Below are 23,100 nucleotides of genomic sequence, written 5' to 3'. Positions count from 1 at the left end.
TAGTATGCTGGCAGGGAGTACTTTCCATTCACTAAAGAAAACGATAAAAAATTATGAACTGTAATCATTTTGTAGGGGTGAAGGTGGTTATTAGTCCCCGGCTGTGATTACTTCAGAGCCTAGCACTTAGTAGGAGCTGGATCTTGGTGTTGCATGTTGTATGAATTGCCTTGACCTTGAGATGTGTGACTCAGCAGTTTTCTGGGAACAGACACATATGTCTTAAACATTAAAATCACTGGATGGGGTATGTGAATAGCTAGTAATCAAACATGACAAAGGTGTTTACTACTTTCAAGAGGCCTTTTATATAAATACATATGGTTAGAACATGGTATTAATACTTTGGATCCTTTACGGTCAATCCAGAGTAGTTTTATGGTAGTAAGTGACCGATTTGTTGAAGGCCTGCTTTTTGATTGTGATTTTGTAAAAAAATCTTACTTTTGTCTTATTACAAAAATATAGTATCTTGTAAAAATACTGAAAAAAACCCCTCAAACCCAAACTCAAAATGGTAAGCAAACGTATGAAACAATCACTACCAACATTTTAAAATATAACCTTTTAGCCTTTTATATATGCATATATGTGGGTATATTTATATACATATACACATTTTAAAAACTTTTAAGTTCAGGGGTACATGTGCAGGATGTGCAGTTTTGTTACACAGGTAAACGTGTGTTGTGGGGGTTTGTTGTACAGATTATTTCATCACCCAAGTATTAAACCTAATATCCATTAAGTACTTTTCTGATCTTCTGCATCCTCCCACCCTCCATTCCCAGGTAGGCCCCAGTGTGTGTTGTTCCCCTCTATGTGTCCATGTGTTCTCAGCATTTAGCTCCCACTTACAAGTTAGAACATGTGGTATTTGGTTTACTGTTCCTGCATTAGTTTGCTAAGGATAATGGCCTCCAACTCCATCCATGTCCCTACAAAGGACATGGTCTTGTTCTTTTTTATGGCTGTATAGTATTCCATGGTGCATATATACATATTTTTACAAAAAGGAGATCATATCACATATTTTACTAAATTATTTTTCTACTTATATGTATATGTTTATAAATAGACTTTTTTTACATTTATTTTTTATTTTTTGAGCCTGTATCACTGGCAATGTTTTTTATCCTTTTTAATAAGTAAATTGTTGTTTCATCACAAATTCCTTAATCACTCTATTGTTATACATACAGATTATTTTGAATTGTTTGGCCACAGAAAAGTTTTGTGATAAATATCTGTGTCATAAAATGTTACACATGTATATCATTTCCTACTACATTTCTAGAAGTACATTTCTAGTTCAAAGAATTTGTAAAATTTTAAGACCTTGTATAGGTCTTATCCCCCCCGCCACACAACCAAGGCACTCTATTTTGCATTCTCATCAGTAGTGTTTGAAAGTTCTATTTTCTTCAAACACTGATCAACTCTGGAAATTATTATTAAAAAATATTTTCCAATTAGCTGGTGAAAATGTATGTAACTTGAGCATTTTTCATCTGCAGTTGTCAATTGTATTTGTTGCTTTTATTTCTTTTGCTGCTTTTTCTACCAGAGTGCTTATGCTTATAGATGATAAGAACTCTTTGTATATCTCATATGTGTCTTGCTACTGTCACAGAACAAGTCTTCTGAAAAGAGAATGACTACCTTTTAACATTAATTAGGTCATATCTTCCTATAATTAAATTAAACAAGTATCTACTGAGTACCTATTAGGTGCTGGGCACTGTGCTAAACAATAGGCAATAAGTGTACAATTTTGTAAAATGACACTAGCTCTCAAAGAACACATAGCCCAGGGAGGGAAGTAAAACAAGTCAATATGCACATTAAATCCTCTAATAGAGAGGTGATTTCATCCATTCTCACACTACGAATAAAGACATACCCAAGACTGGGTAATTTATAAAGGAAAGACAAAGACTGGGTAATTTACAAAGGAAAGAGGTTTAACTGACTCACAGTTCCGCCTGGCTGGGGATGCCTTGGGAAACTTAAAATAATGGCAAAGGCACTTCTTCACAGGGTGGCAGGTGAGACAATGAGTGTCCAGCGAAGTGGGAAACCCCTTATAAAACCATCAGATCTTGTGAGAACTCACTATCACGAGAACAAGATGGGGAAAACTGCCCCCATGATTCAAATATCTCTACCTGGTCCCTCCCACGACATGTGGAGTTTATGGGAACTACAATTCAAGATGAGATTTGGGTGAGGACACAGCCAAACCATATCAAGAGGTAACCATTAGATGCTTTGGACACAGGTAGAATGGGCACCTAACTAAACTTGTCTTAGGTAGTCATGGGAGGTTTCTTGGAGGAAGAGATGAGTTTGCTGAATCCTAAAGGATTAACAGTAGTTAGCCAGACATAGAGATATGTGTGTGTGTGTAGGCCAGTGAGATGGAATACTATTAGCAAAGTATTATTGCATAGTTAATACAATGGTATTAACAAAGGTCAAGGAGCAGTTGTACCCCTTAAATGTACATAAATTTAAAAAAGGAAAGCAAGGTAAATGCATGGAATGGCATACACTACATACAAGACTGGAGCTCATAGTGGGAGAGGTAGAGTAAGGGGTTCCATTTTTTAGCAAGGGATTAGGCTGAAAAGTAAGAAGTGGACAGATCATGCAGCATTTTTATATTGCATACTAAGCAGTGTGAATGTCTTTTTCTGATAGTTTATATTTGACATTGATGGTTTTCAGGAAGACAACTGACAGAATCAGATTTGCTCTCTGTGAAGGGTCCTCTGACCCCAAGGGAGGGAATGGATTTGGGGTTGAGGGCAGTTCCAGGTATTCCTGGAATCTGAGAGAGAATTTAGAGGGCTCCTAAGGATGGGCCTAATGTCAATGTAGATAAATGGACATATTTGAGAGATAATTAGGAAGAATCAATGAGTATGATTTGCTGAGAGGGGTAAGGAGAGAGGAGTCAAAGATGGTATCCATATTTCAGGGGGATGGGGATGCCATTCACTGAGCTTGGGAACACAGAGGAGGAATAGTCTCTTTAAGAAGGAAGGTTTAGAGAGAGTTCAGTTTTGAATGTATTAAGACTTTAGTGGCTGTCATACATCAGAGTCTTCCAGTTTGATATGTAGATCTGAAACTCAATAGAGTTTTTAAGGGATATACAGACTCTTGGAGTTATTAATACATCAACAGCAACTGAAATAGATGAACAGACCAGAATGTCAAAGAAGAATATATAGAATGAGAAGATAAGAAAGGCCCCCACAGAAAGCCAATCCATTATTTAAAGAATGAGAAGGGAAGGTAAAGATTGAGGTGGAACCTTTAGAGAAAGGAAAAAGTATTGTCATGGAAAGCCTTTTCAGGAGAACAGCATGCTTACCAGTGCCAAAAGGCATTGATTAATTAATTAAGACAAAGAATGGAGAGCTTCCTCTGGACTTAGCGATGAGGAGTCTTTGACCTTGTTGGTAGCCATTTCAGTGGAGATGGATGCCAGATTCTAAAAGGTTAAAGGTTGAATTGGAGGTGAAAAAAAGAAGAAAGTAAATTCAGACATCTTTTTAGAGTAGGTTAGTTTTGAAGGGGTGAGAAGGATATGGTGGCAGCTGAAATACAGATGGTTTTGAGGGGAAGCAGAGGGGAGCAAGTGCTGATTAGGCTGTAGAGATCATGGAGGCTGAAGTAGAGAGAAGGTGCTAATAATGAATGCCTGCAGGCTAGAAGGTCTGTTATGAGTGGCATCTAGGATTCAGGTGGACTCATTAGTCTGAGATAGGAAGGGGGATTCTGTACCTTTTATGACAAGGGAAAATAACAAAGGATAGGTGTGGACGGGTATGGTGGCAGGGAATTGAGGAATTTGCCATGTGATGGTTTCTATTTTGTCTGTGCAGTAGGAGGCAAGATTTTCTCCTGGGCATTAGAAGGGAGGTGGCTGGGTGGGAGGTTTGAATGGATTGGAGAAGGTTTTAATAGTTGCTATGGAGAGTAGAAAAGGAAACTGAGCGGGGAAGGATAAGAAAATTCCCAGGCAACACTGAGGGTCTTGTTGAGCTTGAAGCTGACAAATTTTAAGTGACACCAAATCTGTTCATGGCTTTATGATTTTTTTTTTCCTCTAGCTGAGAAGGCAGACTCCAGGGCTGGATATTTTCCAGTTGAGTGTGGCAAAAGATTGATGAGGCAAGCTATTTGAGGGCAACGCAGTGGTATGGTTGAAGTGATTAACCATGGTTCCACGGTTGGGCAGAGAGGAGATGCTGATAGGAGGGCAGGAGAATGTAGAAGGGTCAAGGGAATGGAGCTTAAAGAATGGGTATAGTGCAAATAAGTGAATAGGAGAGCCGTAAGGAAAAGAAGCCAAAGTTAGAAGGGGAGATTTTGGATTTCAGAATTGCATCAGTTTCAGAAAAGGGTGATATTCAACATGTGTAACTGGCATGACAGGGAGAGTAATCAGTTAGAGTGAACAGCCAGTACAGCAGCCAAACTGATGTGTACCTCCTGTTTCTAGGGTGTGGCTAGGGAATGCAGGTTATCATTGTTGGAGCCAAAGAAGGATTGTAAGTTTGAGCACTGGATAAATCACTCATATAAATATTGAATATTCCCAGACTTATGATGGGACTTGAGAATGAAAAGGAAAATCATACATCTGACATGAACATCATTGATCAATGAGAGGCAATTTCTGTCAATATCATTCCAAGATACTTTTGGGCTGGATAACAATGATACAGAGAGGAGAAAGGGGTATACCCTCAGTCAATCAGAAGCTTTATAGGACAGTAGCAAAATTATTTCTGAAACAGCATTGGGAAAAGAGGCACACAAACCCCATTTGTCAATCTTGAGACTTGGAATAATAAGCCTCCATTTGGGAGGAATGCATGGGACAACTGTTCTTGAGATACCAGGTTTCAGTTAAGACAGGACACTGGAGGGAATATTAAAGAAGAGATTGAAGATGTAGTAGAATTGTTTTTAAAATCTCATAATGCACAGATTTTGGAAGGAGGAGAGTAGTGGGAGATTGACTCAGGGAGGAATATAAAGCCGTATGGGAATGTGCACACAGGAGGGGCTAGATGATTGGGGGGCTTACATTTTGAGTGGTGAGTTTGGATGACCAGAATATAAGGCATGAAGGGATTAGCAGTCTTCAAGGTTTCCAAATAATTAGTCCTAGCAGCCTCCCAATGCATAGGAGATGGGGAGGAAAGGAACTTAGGCTAGTGTGGCAGGAGAGAGCTATGGCCAGGAGCAATTGTGTTTCCAAGAAATCCCAGGACAAGTGAGTGGGCTGTCACTGGAATTGGTTCCAGGACTTTGGCCACATGTTGGAAACAGCTAATCTCTTGTGGGACATATACTGTATCTGGTTTTCCTATAGCAGAGTACACCTGCAGTGTGACTTAATTGTGCTGGAGTTGAGAACAACATTCTGTCCTCAAGTGGAAGCCACAGATCCCTTAGTCCTGAGGGGGAGCAGAGACATATTTAATTGGCAGGCAAGGATTGGAATTAGTGAGTTCTCAGCTTAGCATGCTGCAGGTCATACAGGCATAGTGTTGAGCAGCACACTGACACTTATTTAACAATCAGGCTTTAATTTATTATTTGCAAAATAGAGCGATGTGCATTGCTCTTTAGATTTTACAGTAGGGTGGTGGGGTAGGCTTAAGCAATGTCTCACCTATTTTCTCAAGTTCTTCTTTGAGGTAAAAAAAAAAATCAAATCAAAGGGTCATGAGGATTGCAGTTTGCAGTAGAGCTTGAGCATAGGGAAGAAGAATTAGTGAGCATAGGGGTATTATAAGAATCACATGACAAAATAGCTAAGGATACAGGAAACATGATGGAGCTCAACTTGCAGGTGGATATAGTCTCTCTGTGTTCTAGCTCTCTAGTATGGTGCTTGGCATAGGTCAGGGAAATATCTAACCATGTTTGTTGGTGAGTCTTTTGTTGCTCAGATTAGCAGGAGAAAGTAGCAGCAAGTGGGCACTTTTATTAGAGCTAGTGCTGAAATGAAATGTAGTTATGTACTGTGGTTGCAAACTGGCAGACTTAAGGATATCTGAAGTGGCATCTGCAATTAATTTCTCTCCCCACCATGGCCACATGCCCTCTATTCTCTGGCATACCCAAGTATTGCTGCTAGGGCCTCAGCATCCTACTGGGGGAGATATCATAGATTAATTGGTGGTAGTGGAAAGAATTCCTCTCCTCTCCTCTCCCCTCCTCTCCCCTCCTCTCCTCTCCCCTCCCCCTCCTTCTCCCTCTCCTTCTCCCTCTCCTTCTCCCTCCCTCTCCTTCTCCCTTTCCTTTCCTTTCTTCCTCCCTTTCTTCTTTCCTCCCTGCCTCCTTCCCTTTCTTCTTTCCTCCCTGCCTCCTTCCCTTTCTTCTTTCCTCCCTGCCTGCTTCCCTCCCTCCCTCCTTCCCTCCTTCCCTCCTTCCTTTCTCCTTTCACAAATGCTTAGTGGATGCCAGCTTTGTGTTAAGCATCAAAATGACTAAGTCCTTTTCTGCTAGCAAGAAGTCTGCAGTGCCATTTGCTACCAGGAGGTGACATGGGCTTTGGTGAATGAAAAGGAGTCTGAGAAGAAGGCTACTCATTATAAAAATATTCATTAGAAGGAACTATTCATTAGAAGGAATTACCTACCTGTGAAGATAATCTGAGAAAGTCATGAGGCAGAAAAGGTCATGGTGTCTTTGAGGGGATAGCAAGAAGTTAGCACCAACAGAATTTAGAGTGAATAGTAGGATGAAGCTCTTCTATGTTGAGGGGCTTAAATTTGAAGTCAAGATGCTTTATTTTCATCTTTTAAGCAGTGGGAGCTACAAAAGCAAGGAAGTGAAATGATCATATTTGTACTTCAGCAATATCCCTGTAGTGTGGAGGTCCCTAGGACTGGGGAACTGATTCAGGTACGCCGTGATACTTGGGACGTTGCTACTTAAAGCATCCTCTGTGGAGCAACAACATCCATATCACCTGGGAGCACGTGAGAAATGCAGACCCTTGGGCCTCATTCAGCCATTCTCACTCACTTTAACAAGATCTCCAGGTGATTTTTGCACATGGTAAGTCTGATAAACTCTGACTTAGGAGCTATGTTGATGGCTCTTCGGCACTCACATATTCCCCACAGGAGGGGAGGCCTGGCCTTTTCCTCTCATACCACAAACTCACAGACCATTCCATGATCTCTGTCACCTCTTTTTTGGAAAGGATAGTAACAATTTTTTAAAAATTAAATGTATTTCAATAGTTTGAGAAATTCTATCTTTTTGAACCATGGCTTTTCAAAATGTTTTAGAGGCACAGATTGTTAATGGGTTCAGGGAGGCATGCACAGGAGATTATTATACCCACGTTATTCTATTTTCCAAGCTTGGTGATGGGATGCAGGTGTTCATTTGCCATTTTTTTGCAGGTTGCAATAATTTATAATTCAAATTTATAAAATCTGGCTGGGCACAGTGGCTCACGCCTGTAATCCTAGCACTTTGGGAGGCCAAGGCGAGCGGATCACCTGAGGTCAGGAGTTTGAGACCAACCTGGCCAACATGGTGAGACTTCATCTCTACTAAAACTACAAAAATTAGCTGGGCCTAGTGGTGGGCACCTGTAATTCTAGCTACTCGGGAGGCTGAGGCAAGAGAATCACTTGAACCCGGGAGGTGGAGGTTATAGTGAGCTGAGATCTCACCACTACGCTCTAGCCTGGGTGACAGTGAGACTCTGTCTCAAACAAACAAAAAAATTATAAAATCTTAATTAAATAATAATGTTTGGTGACCTACAAAAGGAAAACGTCAGAAAAACATTCTCCATCCAAAATGGTACCTCAATACTCACGGTGAGGGTGGGAGTGGAATCTAAATAATGGGAATAACTTTAATGTAAATGGTGAGAGTTACATGTATTGAGGGCTCAAGGAATTCTATTCTGAGGGTACTTGCTATATGGTAGACGCTATTTTAAGTCCTTTATATGTAACACATTGAATTCTCAGTTACTTTTGGAACTAAGGCCTATTATTTGTCCCTATTTTGTAGGGGCATTTTCATAAACGAAAAAAAGCTAAAGTGTGAAGATATCAGACACTTGGCCCAAGGCCACAGAGATCGTAGAGGACTAAGGTTTAAACTCAGTTTATACAAATCCCAGGTCTGTTTTTTTTTTTTTTAAACACTATACTATAGTGTAGCATGCAATCTCTTTATATAAATAAATATTTATAGAAGACTATGGATGAAGGATAATAATAAAAGAAATGTGCTCTTTTTCCTTGGCCAGGTCAGAGTAAAGCAAATGCAGTACATATTTGGCCCTTAAGTGACAATTCATGTACTGTTTCCTAGTTGCTTTGGGCATAACTGAACTCGGGAAAATGCAATTTGGAGCTAGAAATGAATGATGTTGAGAAAAATTATTATTAATTTGTATATATTATATATATAAATTTTATATGTATTTATATATATAAATTATTATTTAATTGTGAAGATAACCTTCACAATTAAAGGTGTCTCATATAAGGTGTCTCTTGAAAAAAATTATGCCACCGAAGCTCCCCTTTTTATGTGACCAAACTCATAAGCATCCTCCAAGACCCAGCCGTCATTCTGTTGTGTAGTCTTTGACCATTTTCTGAGATAGGGAGCTTTTGCTCTCATTTTCACAACCTGTGTGATACCAACTGACCCTCGTTGAGCATAATCGTGTATTGGGAATGTTGTAAGCAGTTCACTTGTTTTATTTCCCCATAGCAGCTCTGTGAGATGACTGTCACAATCCCCATTTTATAGAGGGAGAAATTGATGTGTTTTGAGATTAAGAAACTCATCTGACATCATGTGGTTAATGAATGACAGAGCCAGAATTCAAATCTTTTGTTTTAACTGCAGCGCTATCTGCCTCCCTTGTCACACTGATTCAGTTGTCTTTTTCCCCTTCTTCCAACTCTTTCTAAATCATTCATTTAAAGTATTAAAGATGCTATTTTAGTGTTGGGGACACACTGGTGACTGACACGTGCTTCTCCCCATCATGCTTTCAGTCTAGGTGAAGGATGGAGAAAAAAATCTTCCAGAAAGAGATAATAGCATAAATAAAAGACCTGGAAGGGAGAGAGCCCAGTCATTCCCAGAGCTGCCTATGTGGCGGGAGCGTAGAGGTCACTGAACAGAAAGAAAGTTGGGTCTTACAGTTGAGCAGCCTGCAGACCTTAAAGCTTCTTCCAATTTTGCAAGGAGTTTGGGATATCATCAGTGAGAATAATGGGAGCTACTCAATGCTTTTTAAAAAACTTAGAAAATGTTGATTTAAACAATATGTCAAATTTACATATTGACAATTAGTGACTTTAAAGAAAGTAGTCAGTCTTGGTTCATGTTCAGGAATTCTCATTCAATAAGTTTTTCAAGAATAACAATGAAAGACATGGGGGGAAACCAATAAAACGTAACACTTTATTATTATTTTTATCTTAGAAGGAATTCACCAAAGGCTTCATATTATGCTATGGCATCTTTAATTATAAAAATAAGCAAATAAAATAACTTGCATCTGTCATTACCATGATATGTTTCATAACCTTTATATGCACATGGAGCTTAAAAATGTAATTTAACAATAAATAATGACATATACCAGATATGCTCACTGTTTATTCCAGTACTCAGCCAAAAACCTAAATATCATTTAAATTATAAATACATAATGCAAATATAATGGCACAAAAATGTCTAAAGTGCAACCAAATCACAAGAGAAGAATCATGCAAACTGGTCTAGGTCAGCCCCCGAATTACTCTGCAGCAAACACAAGACGAAGCTTTGGAAGTTTAAGGGGGAGTCGGAGGGAGTGGGGTGCGGGAAAGAGAAGCAAAAAACTAGCAACATTGTGAGAACTGCTTCTTTCTGTATGTGTAGATATATGTATTGTAGATACATATATAGATATAATTGTGGGGAGAAAAGGGGGGTACCACGGTTTGAAGAGGTCACAGCAAAAAAAAAAAAAAAAAAAGAAAAAAGAAAAAAGGAAAATAAAGGAAAAAGGAAATCTACCAAACTGAAAAAAGAGAGAAATTTGCTAGGAATACTCATGAACTACTTGTCGCATTGGGGTCCTGGCTTAGTTGGGTTTGCAAAATGGACACAACACACAAACTTTAATAGCTTTTCTGGTTCAGAGAAGTCAGCCTTGCCTGGGGATGGGAAGTGTGGGAGGGAGGGGAAGAGTCTAACTTAGAATATGGTCTACCTGATTTCCAAGAGGCTAAGGCAGTGTCCATAAGTTTGGGGACCTGGGGATGGGACAGTTCTGAGTATAAAAATGCCCTTAACAATCTGATGTCAGCACGCTTAGAGGCTGTGTGGGGACAAAGGCAGCAACGTTTGTGCTGCTGCTGCTGCTGCTGGGTCTGCTGCAATTGCTCTTGGTCCTTGAGCAGCACGTTACTGGTTTTAAAGGCTTTATGGTAAAGTTGTATTGCTTTTCATTTTTCTGGAGATGTGCCCTCTCTCCTCCCACCAGGATCCCTATCACTCGATTTGGTCAAATCTTGAGTTTAGCCTAGTGAGAGTCAAGCACCAATAGTTTCTACCTAAGCGAGTTTGGAGTGGCCCCTGCAGTCCTACCCCTCCTCCCTCTCTTCCTCTCTTAACATTGACCTTTGGTGGGCAGTGACGCTCATAAGGGACTGTTGGGTTCAAGGACAGTGACCCTGAGAAACTACTGTTGTTCATAGATAGGTTAGTCATTTGACTTTGGTGGTCGCCATCTTGTAAACATCACGGCAGAAATGATCAAACCACCAGCTCGTTTTCCCTCTTTCTTTCTTTCTTTCTTTTTTTTTTCTTTTTTTTTTCTTTTTTTTTACGATCCTACAGAGATGGCCCAGCTGCCAGGACTACTTTGGCAGGCAGCGTGCTACAGGACGAAAATGTAAGAGAAGTCTATTAAGGCTGGACAGCCCAGGGTTATTTATACTCTCTCAGCCCCAAGTCCCCCGGACTAAAGACCCAAAGGCTGATTGACTCATTCCTGATTGATTTAATGGAAAGTCTCCCACCCCATCATCATTTGCCAGAGTACCAGGCACCGATGAAAGGGGACGAGTAAAGAACTGCCACTTCCTAATGTGTAGTAGGCCTTATCACACTGTAAGTGGTCCAAGCCCATAGGGATGATCTTTTTGGTTCCCGGAATTTCCAGTTGGATGTGACAGAGATCTTTCAGTATAGGTCTAAGTCAAGAGTAGCCTCTGGGTTGAGGTGGGCTGGGAGATTAACATCTTACCTGGGGTCCTTCAGATAAACCTGTTGGTTTTTCCTGTCTCATACAGGCCCATCTTAAGTTTTGATGTTGAATTAAAACTACTTCTACCCCCTTAGTTATAAAAAAGGCCACAAGGAGCATTTATGTGGATATCTGGAAGTGAGATAGTTATTCCATTCCCAGGAAAAGAAAAATAAAGCTAAGTTACAAAACTAAATCTATATGCAATAAAGTTATTATATACTGCTTTGTTTAAGCAGAGTCCTCTGGAATTTATGTACAGTACATTAGTTTTCAGCTATTTATATTCCACAGTTAGACCTTAAGATTCTCTGGTTTTAAGACAATTGTTAAAGATACTTTTAAAGCTCTGAGCAGTTACAGTACATAAAGATGTTAGCTTTTTGTTTTTCATTAGATGCAAGAAGATGCAGGCTCAAAGTCTGGTTGGACAGCCAGGCTCAAGCAATTTGGTAAATGTGTCGGAAAGAAAATTAGACATTGGAGGATCAAGACCATAAGACACTAGCTCATTAGAGATCAAGAATTCAAATGTGACATTCATATTCGTCCATGGCCAGCACAGATTCATAACACGAATTCCATTTAACATCTTTATGAGCATTTAAGACATGCATTTAAATAAAGTTTTCTTATCAGCTAACTCTACTGGGGCAACCGTTCTAAAGGGATCCACATCTTCAAATTACAATGGCTGGAGAGTTACATGAATGTTTTGTATTTGGGGGTGGTCTGAGGGGAGCAGGGGAAAAAACATGGCAGAGGAAGTTGGTAAAAGAGGGTACTTTCTCCTGAGGAGAGGCAGAATGATCACATGGATTTTGTTGGTGGGAATGCTGCCATTGTAGAATGTTGGGATATTTATTACAGAAGCCTAGTTTCATGCAATTTTCTTTAAGGGGGATAGAAAATAGGAACTACTTTAAAAAAATCAAACCAGGCACAGTACACTCAAAATTGGTGTGTCAACACCCCTAAAATGATACTAGTTTGGCAAGGTTGTGAATAACCTCTCCCTGGTTATGCACTCTCTTGGGATGTGCGTTTGATGTGGGAGGGAGAGTCCTCCTCACCTCGGAGGTTCCTGAGGAGGACTTTCAGCTTCTGCGGCTCATTGGTGCGTCTCCTGTTGAAGTCAGCTCGTGGGTGTGTTTGGGCACAGTGGTCTGTCTGCAGGATGTGGAAGAGGCTGGCCATGTTAGGTCCAATTTTCTCCATCAGGCTGTCTCTGATTGTGCTGACTGTGTCTTCATCACATTCCAGCAGGCTTCGGACAAGTCTGTTATAGTATCTGCATCAAGAAAGAGAGTGCATGTGGTAGTCATCCAGTGAGAGCCAGGCAGGACCCAGGCTTTCACCCGGGCTCTAGCCAACACGAGTCCCTAATGGCCTGACCATGCAAACATCAACAGTTCATCAGCTGAAGGTGGCTTTTGCTCTCTAACCCTTGTGCTGTGTCTCCCTAGTTTCAATGCATCTACTCCTAGAGTTTACCACACAATGCAAGACAGGTCTTCATGTTTAGAGTTCAGGAGATTTAGATCACACTTTGAAGAGCAGGCTGACTGTGGTGATTGACAATTTTAGAAACAGAATTACAGAGCTAGCTGGGACCACAGAGACCTTTTGGTGACTAGTTCAACTCTCATTTTGTAGAGAAGAAACTAAGGTGGATGAGCTGAAGCAACTTAGAATGAGGTGAGTCCAATGCTCAACACTGAGATTAGTAGCCATTGTACATGCACATGTAATTATTTTGATGCTTTTTTGTAATTTTCCTTTTTTTTTTTTTGGTGCGTGGGCACAGGGGTGTGTGTGTGTGTGTGTGCGTGTGTGCAGATGTGTGCATCTTCTGATGAAACTTCATCTAAGGCCCCCTCTTCTGTGTGCCATGCATTTTTCTACATAATCTAATTCCCATATCACATACTTGGGCAACTCTGATAAAAGATATTGACTGACTCCATCTTCAGCCCTCCATCAAAGGTATATTGTAGTTAGAAGGCCAAATCCTAGGCAAGAAGGCTATTTAAATGGAAATATTGGTGGTTTTTAAGGGTTCATGCTACTATAATTCATGAATCCTTCTCCTACTGTACCAGGGTTTGCTAACCTCTTCCCTTTTTGGATATTTATAGATCTTTGTTCACCATCATTTGTGATGTCTTTCTTTCCCTGACTAGACGTAAGCTTACTGAAGGCAGGATTTGTGTCCTTCTTTGTATTCCTCATGGCCCAGTGCCATTGTGCTACATTGCCTGCTCACTGCACATTTGTTGATTTATTTTGCAGCCACTAAGGAAATGGAGTTTTAAGAATATAATTCTCTTCAATAAGTAGTGATTCCTAGAAGAAAACTTAACTGTAGTTTTGGTAAATTTTACCAAAACCCCTTATGTTTGGTATCAGTTACCTTCATATTTGGAGCAAATTCTTTAAACACCCCCCAGCAATGTAGCTAAGCTGTGTGGCTTGGAAAGGATTAAACTGTCTAATATTTAGGGCATATCAATGACTTGTCCTGTTATTTGGGAAGACAGTTCAGGTATTTTCCAATTTAGATTGGGATGCCTGTGGTCCATTTTGCGGTGGTAGTTGAGTTGTCAAAGCCCATTAGCTCTGTGTTCACTAATAAGAGACTCTGGGTGACAGTGACCTGCAGTATTTATAAGGAGAGAACCTTTCCTCAGAGGAGCCCGTGGATCTCTGGGGCCACTGGATCTTCCGTGAAAAGAAACCTGTTTATTTTTAACTCACTGTACAGTGCACAGGATCAAACATCTTTCCAGAATAACTTAACCCCCCAGAGAGGTTCTTTCAAAGATGTATGGTAAATAGCATGGAACGTGGCTAATGAGGTGATATGGTCACCCTTCTGTGGCCCAGCAGAAGGAAGCTGGGGACTGAGAGGCAAGTGCAGTGTCTTGGTTGCTGACACAGGCCTGGCAAAACCCTTCCCTCCGGGGAGAATTATATCCAGAGGTGGTTAAAATCGGGACTCTCTGGCACAGAGGAACATTTTCCAGCTCTTTGGAATTATAAAGCACATGAGTCAAAGGAGATCTCCTTTGGATGGGGAAATGGGGAGAAAACCAGTTTTGGAAAAACATAGAGTAAACAACTTTGCACCAGCAGCTTCTGACATCTACACACCCACATAGGTCTCCAGGCATCTCCTAGCTCTTGGGCTCTGCTAGGACCTGGGTCCTTGGATGGCCGTGTCTATTTCAGAGGGTGATTAGATCCTGGTAGCTGGTTTCTGATCTCCCATCCCTCCAATAAGGACTTTATAACTTAGAAGTTAACCCTTCCATTTCTAGAAAGAGCTGTTCATGCCAGATGAGTCCCCAAATGGGCTGGAAAATACAATCTTTCCCTAGAAAGGGATAAAAAGAAATGCAAGTTCTTTCTTAGAAGGACTTGAAAGCTTTTGTCTAGACAAAGAAGTCTAGTACCCTTAAGGGAATTAAACTTCTGTAGCCAGCTTTGTAGCTTCAGTGCCATACGTTTCCTTCAGGCCCCACTTTGTCAGAGTGCCTGCTCTTTTTTGGTGGGGTTCTACCTTTCTACCTTTACTGTCACTTTGTCTGCTGGCTCAGATATGATACCTGACTTTGGTGTTTCTTGACAATGACCCTTGCCAGCCTGAGGGCTCTTCGTGAGAACCACCCACCCCCACTGGAATCTACCCTATTTCCCTCATGGAGCTTTTGTTAACTCAACAAGGGCAGGCTGAGAAAGCTCTTTAGAATATTAAAAAAAGTCCATGTCTCCATTAGTAGTTCTTCAAATGCTGGAAAATTTGTTAGGATTCTTTGATGTCACCAGTTTCTCAGTATGAGCAATAGGTTAACCCAGTGCCTGTCCAGTGAGGGCTGGAATAGCCATTTACCTCTGGGATCATGCTTGCCAATGACATAGCTCTTTCCTGTGTCATTAAGTGTGATAGATTATTTAAGAGGTTGTGTCTCCAGCAAAAGTTGGCTTAGCAATCATCACCTATTTAGTGAGCACCTTCTTGTACTACAGTCTTATAGTTCCTACAGTTATTGGTAGGATGTGTCCATCCTTTTGAGAGAGAAAGTACACAAATTTAATTGTGGACTACCATGGTTCACATATATTCAATTGTGCTTAGTATTTTATTTTTGGGTTCTGGCTATTTCCTGCAGATTTTGCTGGCTGCCATTTTTGAAGTAGAAATCAAATAGCTTGGCTCAAGGCCACATGAATTCTAAGCCCAACTTAGTTATTCACAAGCTGTGTGACCTTCAGCAGGTCACTCTACTCTCTGAGCCTTTCTTCTTTAATCAGTAAAACGAGGCAGTTAGTCTAGTTAACCTCTGCAGTCATCTCCAACTATGACATTCTCTGTTTCTAGGGATTCAATACACATTTTTCTTTTCAATTTTGTAAAAAATAGAGCAGCTCTGCTTATATCTCCTCTTTTGCAGTGGTAGTTAGGACTGCTTAAGAAGATTCCTTTCTTGGTTGGGCATAGTGGTTCATGCCTATAGTCCCAGCACTTTAGGAGGCCAAGGTGGGTGGAACACCTGAGGTCAGGAGTTCAAGACCAGCCCGGCCAACATGATGAAACCCTGTCTCTACTGAAAATACAAAAATTAGCTGGGTGTGGTGGTAGGCGCCTGTAATCCCAGCTACTTGGGAGACTGAGGCAGGAGAATTGCTTGAACCCAGGAGGTGGAGGTTGCAGTGAGCCAAGATCTCACCACTGTACTCCAGCCTGGGCAACAGAGTGAGACCCTGTCTCAAAAAAAGAAGAAGATTCTTTATCTTTATGGAGGATGGAGGAGATGTGTTGGAAAGACTTGGTGGGCTAAGGGTTCTGATTGCCCAGCCCAAAAGTACCTTTTTAATTATGTGTCTTTTTTCTCACTTTGAAAATTCCATCCCTGACCTTTTTTTTCTTGGTAAAGAATAAGATCAGATATTCTCCATAGCTACTGTTTCAGCCATGCTTACCCAAATACACACATACTGCCTAGGAACGTTCTGTGTGAGGGTTTATAAATAGTCCTTTGTTTCCCTTGATCAATATTATTCTTCTGTTTCCTGTTCCCTATCCATGCCCTAGAGAGTTGGAAGCTTTGTCAGTTTTCCCACTCTGGATCTGGGTTGGTCTAAGTGGTTCCCAAGCCTCACACCACCCTGCTGGCCTGATCAATTTTGCCTGCTTCCCACGGGGTTGAAAGCATAGTTTGCAAATTCAGGCAGGTGGAAACTCCAGCTACCTTTTTAACTTCTAGGTGCATTTCTGTCATGGAAAATCCCCTTGTTCTGGCTCCTGGTCCAGTCACAGGCTTTTGGATTCTCCCAGCCCCAAATCTCATGCTAGATAAGTCACAGGAAGGTGGAATGAACCTGTAACTACTTCCTCTTGCAATTCTGTGCCAGCTGGCACAGACTTAGCATGTGTCTATGGTGGGATAGAGGCTGGGAAAGCAGGATGTCTCAGGAAGGTGAGCAGCTTCAATGGAGCAAAGCAAGCCCAGCATGGAACCACACATTTCTACAATCCTGAGCAGGAATAATATAGCCTGTTAAAGTGAAATTTTTGGAGAAAGGTTGCATGGAAGATTCTGGTTTTCAAGGGCTGGCCATATTTTTTTTCTCCAATTGACCTTTCCTAATGAGTCCCTAAGATGAAAGAGGGAGATAAGAAGACTTTCTTTGTGACCATTTTCTAAAGGTGTTGAAAATAAGGCACTGATTAGAAGAAATAATGGCCTGGTTAAAAATTTACTAGTCTCTTCTTAGATAAGTTGGGACCTCTAGTCTAGTAGCTATATAGTTCTGCCTAAAGACCTCTCTGCCTTTCTAATGGAAGACACTACTTCAGATGAAATAGGGAGATTAGCATTGCCTCACAATTGGAAATATGCCGTGTTATAGATCATGATTTGTCACAGAATCCTTCAGGATCTAAATTGCAATAGTGGCTTTGCTAATGCACCCCTCCCCCCACCTCTAACTACCACACAAACACATACTTTGTCCTTAGCCCCTGTCTGGCTAAGAATTCTTCATTTCTTTTCCTAATGGTGATGGAAGTCTCCAATAATTAATCAGGTCTCCCCTCCCCATGACCTGCGCCTATTTCCTCTGTGCAATAAGAATCTTCCTAGGGGAAATTTAAAACCAAGAGTTATATAGAGACAGCCCACTTGACAGAAATGGTTTTATTTTTCTGTTCTGAGAAAACCATTTAGAAGCCCATGATAAAGTCACTTCCAAGGACTAGAGAAGTGATTCTTACAAATTGACTTGCGGTTCTGAAGGGCACTCACCTGTAGTTAAGGGTGAATAAGAAATTTTACAAAGTGTTTGTGTTAGGCACCTTAGCCTTTCCCTAAGGAGGAATTAGTTCTTTGTTGCATGTATGTACATGACTAAATCACTTGTAAGCCCCAGAGGGACTTGGCTGTGGCCACTATCTTAAGAAAGGTGGTGGCCCCTGGCTAGGAAATTAATCACATAAGCCTGTGAGAACTCTCAGATGATCAGAGTAACATGCAAAGGACTGATCATTGTGGATATGTGCAGATTTGAGTGGAGAGTCAAAAAATCATAGAAATTCAAGACTGGGAGTCAAGTTTTTAGGCTGAAGGATATCACAGGGGGCTAAACTTGACCGGCCTGCACTGCCCCTGCCATACCTCCATGCCAACCCCATCAGCATCTCTCAGTTCTTGCTGGGAACCTTTCCAGGCCACGCACATGAACTGAGGATGCCAGCTGTCTCATGTAATAGGAATTCACTCCTGGCTGGTAAAGACACCGAAAAGTACAATGCCCAGATGTTACTGTACTAGCTCAGTGGCCTTGGGTGGTGTTTGAATACTAAGATGAGAATGGGATCTGGACAGGCATAGAACACACTCATTCTAGGAAGTGTTGGACTAGAGGAATGGGATAATATAAGGCCTGAAAGGAAACCTGAAAATGGTCCAGTCCAGCCATTTCACTTTTTGCAAAGGAAATCTGAGCCCCAGGGAAGTGAGATGGCTTGCTCTGGGCTCCCCAGTGAAATCTCTGACTGTGTTTGGGACTCTTTTGAAATAGATGGAGATTTAAAATCTGCATTATGACATTTAACCAGAGGGCTTTTTTTTTTTTTTTTTTTTTTTTTTTTTTTTGTCATGGCCAATTGTGCTGTTGCACGGTCATGGTTTCAGCCAAATCTGATGTCTTAAAAGCTTGTTTCCAGAAACTTCACCATTCCCGTCAGGCTTATGGCAAAAAATGGTCAATGAAAACACCCAGGGATGCTGCAGATGAGGCTGGCTTTCTATGAGCTGCATGAAAAGACTTTTCCTATAACAGTAGGGAAAAAAAAGCCCAAGCTGCTTAAACTGTCACAACCAATCACAAACATATTTTTTTTCCTGCAAAAGCTGGGAAGACTGCAAGCTAAAATAAGAGCATGACTGTGGCAATTTAACCCTCCCTTCCAGTCTGGCTCTGCCAGCCAGCCACCTGCTCCCAGTCCCCTGACTGTGAAAAAGTGAACTCAGTTTGTACCTGTTGGAGAAGTGATTGGGCAGCTGGACGACCTCAGTGATGGCTTCGGGGTTCCGCTTGGCGATGCTGCACACGTTCAGCTTGCTGTAGCACTCTTCCTGCACCTCAGCAATCATCCTTTGGAACGTGGAGCACCTCCGAATGGCGAGGAAGACCTTGGAGGTGACCCCGTTGGCGATGCACTTTAAGCTCTCTTTGACGAATGCTTTTCCCTGCCATGGAGGAAGGACAAGAGGGAAGTCTTTAGGTTGACCTGAAAAGAGGATGGGCATACACGTGGAGGAATTTAAGGGGGCTCATCTGGGCAACATATCATGGCCATCTGCATATGCTTGCAATGAGAAGATTGCATGTCCTGGCTAAGGATTAAAAAAAAAAAAAGCCCCCTCCCCACCTCCCTGGCTTCCCTTGAGAATTGAGCTCTACCAAAATGAAATTAGAGAAAAAAAGATGAACCGTGATCAACCATCCTGCAGCTTAAAAATAGTCATAATCTGACTTTCTATTCTTGAGATTGAGACTTTGAGAATTCAGATCAAAAGCTAGTGTGTTGGTCATACAGAGAGAACTTCCTTGCTCTATGCATGTTTTTCTGTCGTCTCACAGAGAAAAATCTTTTTGTCTTATCACCCCTGGCCTTATAAGACATCCTCTACTAGCTCCTTAGAATCATGCATTAGAGTGAGTGGGGCGTGTCTTATACAGAACCTATTTCCTGGCCAGATGAGTGCCTCTGCGTATGTGTGGTGTGTGCACACTCGTGCATACACATGCTGAGATGGGAATTTAGAGTGGGGAAGCGGAGAAGTAGGGCTGGTTCCCTACAAGACTGGTTCCTAATAACAATGGTATAACACACTGTTAAAGACAAGCAGCCAGTGGGAGCAGTGGTCAAGGTCTTATTACCTGAGTGTCAAATTTAGCAGCGCTGTACAAGAAGGATTTACAGATGTCATACATCCCATCTGTGTCACAGGTGGAGTTTTCCAGGCATGCAAAAGCCCCGCAGCCAACCTGTAGAGCACTGTTGAGGCAGCGAACCACTTCAGCTGAAAGAGACAAATTCATCCATTCTGGGTCAAACAGTGAGGATGGCTGGGTGGGATCAAGTGGGTGCAGAGGTGAATTTCAAGGACATGGGGTCAGAAGAACTTATCCTAGGAATCTGTCATGAGAGGCAATGGATAGACCCATTTGAATGAGAAAGAGAGGATAGACAGGCTCCTTTTGCTTATGAGAGCTGGAGCACATGATGGACAGGGAGGGAGTTCTCTGTTTCAGACACAGGCTCCCTGTTTCACCATTACCTACAATTTTGGTGTCTGGAGAAGTGAGGCTCAAGTCTTGAAATGCACCGTGCCTTTAAGCCGTTCCATAGAATCAAAGGTCATTGCTTAGCACTTGAAAGCATGGAAAGGCAGGAGACAGTGGCTGGTGGTCAGGTTTAAGAGGTAAAAGGGCCAGGGAATCCATCTAGCTTTGGAAAAATGCACTCCCGAGTAAAAAGCATGGGATTTTAGTCTAAATGGAAGAGAAGACTGTGCCAGGAGTCCACTTGGAGACCCTTCTGATATCAGGCTTTTAACTTACGGTCATATTGGCAAAAAGAAATCTGATCCGTTCATGTTTCACCCCAACCCTCCACTAGGACAGTGCTTAGAGGTATGTATAATCTCTTTCATATTAAAAGCCTTAAAAAAAGAAAAAGAAAAGGAAAAAGAAACACAGGTGTGGAATAACCAGGCCAAGGCATCCCTTGTGCAAGACTGGAAGAAAACCGCAAAAAACTTGCATGAGGCTTTCTACGTTCTGGATAAGATCTCCCATAGAAGTAATTTTTCTCCCACAGAAGGGGGGTGTTCTGGCAGGCAGCTCGGCAAGGAATGATCTGCAGCCTTCATGCCACAGGATTCTCCTCTGAGATCAAAAGCATGGTTCAGTTAGTCTTCCCCACCCCCTCCCACCACCGCAGCCTCTAGGATGTTACAAGTCATTTCCCTAATTATATATTTCCACGGGTTTAAATTATAACTTTGCTTTAAGCAGTTTTAATATGCATTAGGGCTGCTATTGTTTTAGGCAAGCTCGAATTGTGAATCACTGCATCTCTATAGCAACTAAGTACAAAAGGAAGTGAAGCAAAAGCCCTCCTCTCGGCAGGGACCTGTGCTCTTCCAAGGGGATCATCATCTGCAGCATTTTGACACCTGCGATCCGATCTTTGCTGACAGTTGGAGGACAGAGGGCAGTATTGGAAGGGGAACAAGTGGAGCCAGAGAAGTCAAGAGGCAGAGGTGTCAATGCGGGCTTCCTAATGATTCTTTTCCTTCGGAAGCCAAAATAATGCACAATTAGCTGCTCCAAGAGTCAAGACGAAAGTGAGACCTTACCCTTGGAGAAACAGCTGCTACGTTTCACAATTTTTTTTTTTCCAGGGGCTCTCTGGCTACGGGCTGCAGGGACGATTGAATGGAGCCCTAGAGAGCCAGCAGGGAGACAGGCAGCAGGGTTGGGGGTGGGATGTATAGGGTTTTCTCTGAATCCGCCCTGGATTTGTCAGACTTGAGGGCTATGGTTCTGAAAATCAGTCTGAAGAGGGAGCTTTTCTGTGTATTCTCTTAAGAGGTAGAGAAGTCAAGAAGTGAAGAGGTAGGGTCTTAAGAGGAAAGGAAGAGGGACAGCATCAAACAAGCCAGGTCTTACCTTAGATCAGCTTCTGGAAAGTATAGAGAGCGCTTTGAAGCATGCCAACATTCAAGCCTTTCCTCCCCTCTCACCCCTCCCCCTCCAAGAGGGTACGTGCCAGATTTCAGGCAATCAGGCTAGGCTTATGCAATGAAATACCCTCAGCAGAGCGTCCAGCTTCTTCGTTTAGTTGCATGCAATTTATTAAACAAAGGAGCTCCACTGCCTAAGGCTATTGGATTACACTGGCAGTTTATTGCCATCAGGCATGAAGCACATTTATTATCAAGATCAGCCTTCACAGACACAGTTGCAAAAGGGAGAGGCAAATGAGGACAGCTCTTTCGGGGAGAAACTGCTCTTGGGTTTGCTGCTTACCTGAGTTTTGAGCCGCCACTCGGGATTTCCTGGGGCTCACAGAGTCATTCTGCTCCGCCTCATGGGTTGCAGAAGCACTGATCACCAGCACCAGAAGCACTGCTGAGTTTTGGAGCATTCTCTGAGAAGTTTCCGCTAAGTTGTTGGGTTTTTTTTTTTTTTTTTTCCTGCCCCCCTTTCCTCTTTCCCTCTCCCGGCTTGAGTGAAGATGTGGATCTGGATACACTGAAAGCTTAGGTGAGGATTTGATGAGGATTTTTTTTGTTGTTGTTGCTGCTGATGCTGCTCCTGCTGCTGCTGCCGCCGGTGCCTCCGCTGCTGCTGCCGCTGCTGCTGCTGCTGCTGCCGCTGCTGCTGCTGCAGTCGCTGCTTCTTGCACCTCTGGCTTTTGCAAACTGGGGGCCCAAGAGCTGCACCCAGGGATTTTATAGCCGTTCTTATCGGTCCTCAGGATCAAGGACCAATCAGGTCCCTCAACCGGTCTGGCGAGCCAATAAGAGGGCATGCAATTCAGCTGGAGCTTTTTGACTTCTTAGAAATATTTTCCAGCAAATTAAAAGTACCTGCTGCCAATGTTTTATATGTGTGTGTGACTGTGTGTGCAGAAACGTGTGAAAAAGCTATTTTCATGGAAGTAAGGGATATCTCTGTATTGATTGAATTAAAGAAAAATCCTATAGAAATCTCTCCAAGTTGCTTTTTGAAATCTAGCCATCTTTTTTTCTAATGAGCCACTTGGGGGAAATGGATAGCAGGGGTATGGTGGGGAAATGTGATCTCTTTAGATGGAACTTAACCTGCTTACAGCAGTTTTAGTCTAATTTTAACAGTACATTCTCGGTTCTGTTTTGTAAGCTACAAATGCAATAACTCCCTATCTTCTCTGCATGTACATGTTCACATGTCTGTGATGCATTTTTGTTTGTATGTGGACATCCTGGGTTCTCACTCACACATTTGAGCCCTTAAGGGGGAATTTATGTGAGTGGAAAAGCCTTGGGGGACTGAGATGTGACAGCTCAGAGCTGAAGCCTTAGTCCCTCTACTGATCAACCTATGACCCTAACCAAGTCTTTTTTACCTTGCCCACCTCTGTTTTCACATCTGTAACACGCCAAAGTTGGACTCTGACATTCTCTATACCTCTAAAATAATGTGATTCTTCAATAATCAAA

At 41.9% G+C, this 23,100-nt stretch overlaps 1 protein-coding gene across 1 annotated transcript; it reads right to left on the bottom strand.

Moving 5' to 3' along the window:
• Window positions 1-9,464: 9,464 nt before the first annotated feature.
• Window positions 9,465-22,322, bottom strand: STC1 (stanniocalcin 1). Its single transcript, XM_050800295.1, has 4 exons — window positions 21,926-22,322; window positions 19,769-19,911; window positions 18,863-19,074; window positions 9,465-12,611 (listed from the first exon to the last, which is right to left on the bottom strand). The coding sequence occupies exons 1-4, from the start codon at window positions 22,041-22,043 to the stop codon at window positions 12,341-12,343; spliced, it is 744 nt and encodes a 247-aa protein (XP_050656252.1). The 5' UTR covers window positions 22,044-22,322; the 3' UTR covers window positions 9,465-12,340.
• Window positions 22,323-23,100: the final 778 nt, after the last annotated feature.

The sequence above is a fragment of the Macaca thibetana genome, chromosome 8 (assembly GCF_024542745.1).
Source record: "Macaca thibetana thibetana isolate TM-01 chromosome 8, ASM2454274v1, whole genome shotgun sequence".
In the NCBI taxonomy this organism is placed as follows: domain Eukaryota; kingdom Metazoa; phylum Chordata; class Mammalia; order Primates; family Cercopithecidae; genus Macaca; species Macaca thibetana.
Note: the sequence above shows the minus strand (reverse complement) of the source record. Positions and strands in the feature narration are given on the sequence as shown.